The sequence below is a fragment of the Cydia strobilella genome, chromosome 3 (assembly GCF_947568885.1).
Source record: "Cydia strobilella chromosome 3, ilCydStro3.1, whole genome shotgun sequence".
NCBI classification, from domain to species: domain Eukaryota; kingdom Metazoa; phylum Arthropoda; class Insecta; order Lepidoptera; family Tortricidae; genus Cydia; species Cydia strobilella.
In genome coordinates, this window is record NC_086043.1 from 334,417 (window position 1) to 343,590 (window position 9,174).

Genomic DNA, 9,174 nt, shown 5'->3' on the forward strand with positions numbered 1-9,174 from the left:
ACACTGTTAACCACAGATTAGTTAACTAACATAAACCTTATGTCAAAGACATAAGTAAGACTGATAATCAGTTAATTGTTAAAGAATGTAAGACAGAAATTGTAAGCATCTCTAAAGTAAACCATGTAATTTCAATGACTATAATAACTTGTGTGACTAGTTGTAACCTTCTCATAGTACATTGAGACTTGAGTGTATGACCTGAATTATTTTAGCTACACACGTATGGGGTCGTCCAGAAATCATGTGATCATATTTGGCTTATTTTATTATCTGTTGCGTTTACCACAATCTTCAACATCTTCGTTCTGCCACTCAGCACCATCGATTTCTCTAAGTATGCAGAGAACTTCTGGGGTGTCTCAAATTTTTGAGTAATTCAAATGTTCAACCTAAAACTGGTAATCATGAAAAAAAAACCGGACAAGTGCAAGTCAGACTCGCCCACCAAGGGTTCCGTAATTTTTAGTATTTGTTGTTACAGCGGCAACAGAAATACATCGTCTGTGAAAATTTCAACTGTCTAGCTATCACGGTCCATGAGATACAGCCTTGTGACAGACGGACAGACAGACAGACAGACAGCTGAGTCTTAGTAATAGGGTCCCGTTTTTACCCTTTGGGTTCGGAACCCTAAAAATTAAGCAGAGGCCATAGCACTTTACAAAATGTCTCAACTTGTATTGAAATGTATTATACAGTCGCCATAAGATATATCGGAGCGGCCAAGGTGCTCACAAATATCTGAACACGCCTCTATTGTCAACGCGTTAGAGTGGGTGTTCAGATATTTTGATCACCTCGGCCGCTCCGATATATCTGATGGCGACTGTACCTATCTATACATATATACAGTATGACAAGGAATAATCTTTATAAAGACTATCAGTCTATATTTACTATTGACAGCTGTCTGTTAAATGGGTGATTCAACAATTTCTTGTTGTTATTGTGTCCCGTCAGCCAGGGGACAATATTAGCACAGTTTGTTAGACGGAATGTTGTATAACGATCCACAAACGTGCTTATTAGTGGTAGCACAGTGGAAAGGCCTTATATCTACCACAAAAATGCATGTTTGGTTATTTTAATTACCATAAAATCGGGGTTTTAAGAGTGACCCAGGAGAACGTAACCGTGGCAACGAGCATAGAGTAACTTATACTAGAGCGGTACTGTCATAGTAAATTTTGTAACCCCAGTAAATTCACTGCCATCTGTCGACACACTTTAAAACTAAAAATAAATATTTATAAAATACGATAAAATGTATTTAAATATGGATAAATGTTTTTTTTATTTGCATTAATTATTTTTATATGATTTTGACCCATGTTCTTTCACTGGTATGCGTTAAAATTATAAATAACAAACGAAACAGTCAACACCCTCTATACGAGAGTAGGCCAAAACTAGTGGCGCCATCTGATCGAGAATCAAATTTTCGTGATTTTCGAGGCACGTTTTTTCCTTAGACTGTATCCATCTATTACGGAGTTATATCTATCTTTGGCAACGAGTGACAAGAAAAAGTTGACCCATGAACCACTCCTTGAACATTATTTACATCCATATGTTTTACTGTAGATATGTACTATGTACTCAACAGGCTTTAAAGATAATTGTAGATTATTTCTTATCATTAGACAGATAATCATATGAAAATAAATTGTTATCCTTGTTATGTGAAGGATACAGTGATTGGACTAAGGGAATGTTATGAATACAATAAATATTAACGGAAAATTTTATACAGACAAACCTTATTATTATGGATGGTATAGAAATGATCGCAATCTCTTATGGCAGAATTGTTGTAAAAGTGACCGCGTTAAGCTTTAAATAATAGTTCCTAATCTCTCCGATGGCGCTAGTTAGGCTCTGGGACATGAGTATAACATGAACCATATAAGGCAACAAATAACCCGACCAAATTACGTAGGTTGTTTTTGGTAGTATTTCGGTGTATGGTGGCGCCGCCTAATTACTGTTTTTTGATGGACACTTTTCATACATAGAGATTTGGCTCCTTTATACAGTCTCAATGCTTATTATATTATAAGGACTAGGCCATACGGGCAATCATGGGCAATAAGAATGGTGCCAGTACATTGGCGTGCCACAGCTACAACGCGATTGGTTGATCAGTTCGCATCACGCGCGCGATCGGTCGAAATTCGAAATTAGCGCGATAACACGATTGGCTGACATAGTGCCCGTAAGGCACGTCCTCAGATGAGACCAATTCGTCAATGATGAAAATATTTTAATTTGTGCTATTTCAAGTAGACACTAACAGTCTTATTGATAAATGTGGAATGGATGTTTATTAATAACGTTCTAATTACAAAGTTAATACTTAATTACTCTCGTAGTAGCAAGTCCAAGTGTAACGGTAGATTCACTTTTGAACAAAGATAGATATAACTCCGTAATAGATGGATACAGTCTAAGGAAAAAACGTGCCTCGAAAATCAAGAAAATTTGATTCTCGTTCAGAGGGCGCTACTAGCTTTGGCCTACTGTCGTATAGATGGCGTTGACGGTTTCGTTTGTTATTAACCAATTTTAACGCATATCAGTAAAAGAACATGGGTCAAAATCATACAAATAATTAATGCAAATAAAAAAAAATCATTTATCCATATTTAAATACATTTTATCGTATTTTTATAAATATTTATTTTTAGTTTTAAAGTGTGTCGACAGATGGCAGTGAATTTACTGGGGTTACGAAATTTACTATGACAATACCGCTCTTGATAAGACTGATAGACACTAGTGATACTACTATTTAAAACTGCTATATTTTTTTGTTTCGATTTAAAATTCAACACAATATTTCTGTCACAAATCAGATTCCCCCAATGTTCAAATAAATATGATGGGACTTCCGGTTCGAGCGCCATCTTGATTGTTAGCATCGTGATTAATTACTTTGTTTTTTGCTCATTAATATTGTTTAAAGTGTAATATCGATAGCTTATTATACAGTAAACTAATGTGGTAGTGTGCAGTGAATGAAGAATTAATTTTGAAGCGCGTTTAACCACCATCTTGGAGTCAACGGCCGGTAGTCCACGTGCTTCTTGTAAAGTCTAGCTATCGATTTACAAGAGCTAACAAATCACCGTACACTGTCTTGTACTACCGTACAATTTTTGTCGTTTTTAAACCTCTTAATACCTTGATACTGGCGAAATAGTCCCACTGGGCTGAAGCCATAATTTTAAAAGAAGAAGAAATAAATATGATGTCTGGTCAGTTGGTCACCTTACCATAAGGCCTTTTAAGTCAGTTAACTATTTGTAATTGAGATGCTTACGTTGTAGACCATCTGCTGTGTATAGCATGTATGTGTGCGGCCATTTGAGCAGGTTGATTGGTAGACTGTTTATTTATAATACCTTTATGAGCTGTATATGTGCCATTCTCAACCAAAAGGGTACTTATTGTCGCTTGTCAGTAAGGCGCTATTTCCATATAGTATGGATGGTATAGAAAGGACGCCAATCTCTTATGGCTGAATTGTTGCAAAAGTGACCGCTTTCAGCTTTAAATAATAGTTCCTAATCTCTCCGGTGGCGCTAGTTAGGCTCTGGGACATGAGTATAACATGAACCATATAAGGCAACAAATAACCCGACCAAATTACGTAGGTTGTTTTTGGTAGTATTTCGGTGTATGGTCGCGCCGCCTAATTACTGTTTTTTGATGGACACTTTTCATACATAGAGATTTGGCTCCTTTATATAGTCTCCATGCCATATAGCTTCAATTAGAAATCAACCTTATCGACAAGCGACAATCTGGTACCTTTTGGTTGAAAACGTCACATATGGTGTTAATGGCGCTTGATGAATGAAGGCAATAAAACTGAGCGCCGACAAGGTCTAATGATTGTTTAGCATGTGCTTTAGATATTTTTCATATTATGCTAATTACCAAGCCTCGGATTTTTCATCGCATGGTAAGATAAAAATTTTCACCGCATGGTAAGACATAGATATTAAAACTAAAATTTAACTCAAATTCATTTCATACTAGTGTTGTGGATTTAAGCTTTGAGGCGTAAACTACAAGACTTGAGTCGCGACTGCTGAGCCTTGAAGCCTCGAACCTTAAAGCCTCGGAACCTTAACGACTCGAACTAAGAGTTCGTGTTGCTGCTTACGAGCAAAGAAACCTCGAGTCTTTTGGCCTCAAGCTTTAAAGCCTCCTAAGCTTTGAAGGTTTAAGTCTGTAAGGTTTTTAGCAGTAAAGGTTTGGAGCAAAAAGTAAAAGCTTTTAACAAATAAGATCAACCTATGCTATAGGGTAGGGTGAAATTTAATACGTTTTTGTGAAATAGGGAAAAACAGAAAAAGATAATTAATACTTATCGCGTTTTTAGAGTTCCGTATAGTCAACTAGGAACCCTTATAGTTTCGCCATGTCTGTCCGTTCGTCTGTCTGTCAGTCCGCGGGTTGGCTCAGTGACTAGTACTAGAAAGTTGAAACTTGATATGATGTTGGTATGAGGTATGTGTTGTGAAATGTGAACACGCTGACAAAGAGTGCTCGAGCAAAAACAAAAAAAAATCTTCGGTACCTCTATTCAAATTCTCTACAAAAAAATAATACTTCAAAGAGAGCTCAACGTATGAGCTCTAAGCTTGACACAAGCTTTTAAGGTTTGGGGGCTTGAGCTTAAGTTAAAAAGCTAGTTCCCTATGAGGCCCGAGTCTGAAAGATAAATTTTGACAAGTCATAAAAAGTTTGAGTCGTTAAGGTTCTAAACCGCTTTGTGAGCAAACCTTTAACGCTCTAGCTTTCAAAGCTTGAGCCTTAAAGGTTCGCGAGTCATTAAGGTTCAAAAGTCTTAAAGACTAGTCTTTTAACAACACTAGTTCATACTCATACTAATTAATTTCATTAATACCGAAAGTAAATTATAAATGAAATGAATAATTTAAATTAAATTAAATTATATTTTAAATAAAAAAATTAACTGCCACACAAAAAAAACAGCTCGTCCGATCTTTTTTAAGTCACAATTGGATTTTCAACCAATATAGAACCTAATTTACTCTAGAAAATATGCAAAAACTAAAGACGCCATTACTTATAGGATATGTATACGTTAATACATTTTTTTTGTGTAGCAGAATTTATTTATTTATTTAAAATATAGTTTATATCAATTCAAATTATTTATAATTTACTTTCGGTATTAATTAAATGAGAGATTATGAGCATGAATACGTTAAATTTTAGTTTCAATTTCTTTCATCTTACCATGCGATGAAAAATCCAAGGCTTGCTACTTACACACCTAGTTATTACTTTATGCTTATTTTTTTAATGCTTAAAATGATTTTGGATGGGTATTGTATTTTACAAATATATCATTCTTTTTATTTCCTCGAGTCTTACGGAAATTTTATTGTTAAGATGGTTTTTCCCAGTCTAATAATGGTAAAAAGCTTTAAATGTGCATCATCCCAAGTGATTTTAACGCCTAAGACGGCAATCTGTTAAACAAAAGCCATTGTTTCTTTTGTGCGAGCCGTCAGCCATTGTGTCCGACAATGGAAAGCGCCGTAGCACGCCCTTAGAAACAATGGCACACAAAAGAAACAATGGCTTTTGTTTAACAAATTAGTCTTAGACGTAAAAATCATTTGAGAAGATTTATACTATATATTAGAAGTCTTTTTTGGCACAGCCCTTCATACCTTTTTTTCAGGCATAGCACTGAAATATGGGGCTCCAATAAAAACCTACTGTAGTTATGGCATTCAAATTTTAAAGCGCGTGAGGGTGGTATTCCATCTGTCCAATATTTTTGTTTAATGTGTATTGCGTCTCACATTTTGCTCAATGAGAGAGTGAGACGCAATGTCATTGTACAGGTGGAATACAACCCTCAGTGACTTCAAATTTGCATCAAACGCGGCACTATTTGAAATGATATTTGTTTTTCCTGAATGTAATGCACGATATTTACGAAGTCATTCCATGAAAAAGTATTGCGTGCAAAATGCATGCGTACGAAATTCCATTCTAGACAAACAGAATGCTAGAAATAGATCTAATGGTTTTTACTTGTTATATTTAAATAAAAACAAATACCGACCTTTACAAACTTTTTCCAGCAACTAACCACATATGTTTTCACAGATGCAAATCGTTCGTAATTTCTTTGGATATCACCCTTTCATAAAAATATCGACTAGGCAACTTAAAAATCGCGAGCGCACTAATTATAACGTTCTGCAGACCCAGTCCCAGTCACACACACACGATACAACCGTCAATCGTCGCTGTCAGCTGACAACTGCTACAGATATTCACAGATCACAAGTCTCGTGCCAATATAAAGTGTAGTTTATGGTACTTTTATGTAGCAAAATCCATGTTAGCCACAACACATAAACTAATCACTTTATGTCAAAAGGAAGTTCTATAGAAAAATATAGCTGCCTACTGTCACCTTTGACACTGACACTGACAACCAGAATCATGTTGTGAAACTTGTGAATGGGGAAGAAAATTGTCCATTAAGTGAGTGAAGGTCAGAGATTTGTTATTTTCTAATTTTATTCTTACTTCACATTGTTTTGTATTATGCTATGAACAATGGCGATACCAACTGTTTTGCGAAGATCGTACTTGAAGCTCAGAAACAACGTATTGTGTTTAGGAAACGTAAATACGTCGTACGGTAGCGGTCTGTTCTCGCGGTGTTACAGTGACAATAATGATATTATAAATAATGCGGAGTTTACTAATAGTACTATTCTGATAGAGAATGGTTTCAACGTGCACGAACTACCGGTAGTGGTGCGGAAGATAAAGGATTTGGCGGAGGTCTCCGAGGGTGCGCAGACGCAAGTATTGCCGCCGAGCGCGCCCGACTCGCTCGACTACCACCTAATCAAGGCCGAGTTCAAGCTCTGCACGGACCTGCGAGATGTATTCTCCCTACTCTCCAAGTGTACTAAAATTACCCCGAACATCGCGCTCGGCGCAATGGAGCGCATTTACGACTTGGAAAAAATACCTACGCAGACACCTGGCATCGGGATGGATTCTAGCCCAGATGCCCCCAGGACCATCCACATCAATTTGGCTAAAGGTGCTATTTTGGATAAGCTGTTGAAGGTTGTTACGAAGACAGAAGATACTCAGACAATACTGAATATACTGAATTCCAATTCAACATTCATGGAGCCGTATAAACATAAGTTTTGTGATGAACTGTTGCTCAGAGCTATTGACAATCAGCTGTCCATTGAGCAACTATGTGATTTTATAATGTTTCTTATGGAAAATAAAACTGATTCCAAATATTCTGATACTATAGACAAACTGTGGGTTGGCTTTGTAGACAAAGAAAACAATTTCAATGAACATAATATTGCCCTCATATTCAAAGTGTTGCCAGGATTTAAAGTAAGTAAGAAGACAATTCTGTCTCTACTGGAACAAAAATTAGCTGAGCTGTGGTATAATGTCAAGGTTCCTGACATGCAACATATTTTAAATACCTTTATTCAAGAAAAATACTCATCCATGCAAACGTTTGATGTCATTGGAAGATGGTTTTATGCAAACCTCCACGCTTTGGATGAGGATACACTGTTGGACATAGTTACTAAGTTCACCCGTTTAAATTATACAGATGATGTTGTTGAGAAGGCTGTAGCGAAATATATGACACTTAAAGGCGCTAAAATTCAGTCACAGATACTTACGGTTGGCATTCTTAATTACTGCATGCAGTTTCAAATCCGAAATGAATCTATCTTGGAGGCATGTAGTGAATACTTTATCAAAAATGGAAACACAGTGCCTACTAGCTTTCTAAAATCTTTCATTTACCCTTTTGGATATTTAAGTTATCGACCAACAAATCACGAGGAGTTTTGGAAACTGGCGCAGGAAATCTTGAATGAAAAATTTGACTCAATGAGCCCTGATGACATTTCTTCCATAGTTTTATCTAGCATATATTCCGGTGTTTATCCACTGCAGTTGGCTAGAAGATTATTCAGTGCAGAGTATTTAGTGAAAATAAATAATCCGGAAACACTGAGGAAACTTCACTTGATTGACACAGCTTTAGCAATAGAATGCACTGGCTATGCCGGTCCATTCTTACCCAAAGATAAATGGTCCAAGTCTATGTCGCTAGACGGCAGAGTACGAAACATTATAGAAAAGATTAAAGATAGCTTGCTAAAGGCATCCGGTGCCAATAAAATGTCAACTGCAGTTTTAATACCGTTCCTTTACGCAGACGAGACTTATATGGTAGATGTCTTATTGCACCCAGCTGATGTAGAAACAGAAAATTTTAATTGGAAATTGAAGTCAGAAAAGAATGAAAATACAGCAATTTTAATCCATCTGCCTGATCATTTTTGTTCAGGCAATGAAACATTAATCGGGCCCCAAATGTTAAGGAAAAAGCATCTTAAGCTCTTAGGGATTAAGGTGGCAAGTGTCAAGTACTCCGTGCTTAGTAAATGTTACATATCGCGTAACAAATCCGAAATGGAGAGCTATCTCATTGATTGTATCAGAAATGCAGAGCATTGTAATTGAAAAATATGTTTTATTACTCAAGCAGTGTCAAGAATAAGATAAAAATTAATTATAAGGAAATAAGTGCCTTTATTTTTCTAGTCTGTATAAACCAAGTGGTTAACATAAAATAATACAATATAACTTTGTATGTTAAAATTAATTGTGTAATTGTGTAGAAGTAGGTAGGGAATTCAATAAATAAAAGAGAACAATATTGTATCATTAATTTATTTCATTATACTCGTAACATTTATTATAACTTTCCTCCTCACTTTACTCACTTTCTAATTCACTAAAATTATTATTTTAAATATTTTAATAATTTCTTAATCAACTTTTACAATTCGAATTATTCTTTTTCTCTAATAAAAACTCGTTCCAGATCAAAATGCTTACAATAAGTTAATTACAATGAGGCGAGAAATTATGAATTTAAAATCCAATAGTCAGAATGGCGTACGGGTTTCAGGATGGGGCTACAACATAAGCGCCCGCGGGCGCGGTCGCGGTCGCGGGGGCGGGCAGGGTACTACGTCGCAGAAATCACAGATAACATGGCGTCATTAACTCGCAACACTCCCTCCACCCATAGCCAGAAAT

General features: G+C 36.1%; 1 protein-coding gene across 1 annotated transcript; it reads left to right on the forward strand.

Annotated features, from left to right (window-relative positions):
* The first annotated feature begins 6,510 nt into the window (after positions 1-6,510).
* Positions 6,511-8,771, forward strand: LOC134755645 (FAST kinase domain-containing protein 3, mitochondrial-like). Its single transcript, XM_063692170.1, has one exon. The coding sequence runs from the start codon at positions 6,622-6,624 to the stop codon at positions 8,590-8,592; it is 1,971 nt and encodes a 656-aa protein (XP_063548240.1). The 5' UTR covers positions 6,511-6,621; the 3' UTR covers positions 8,593-8,771.
* Positions 8,772-9,174: the final 403 nt, after the last annotated feature.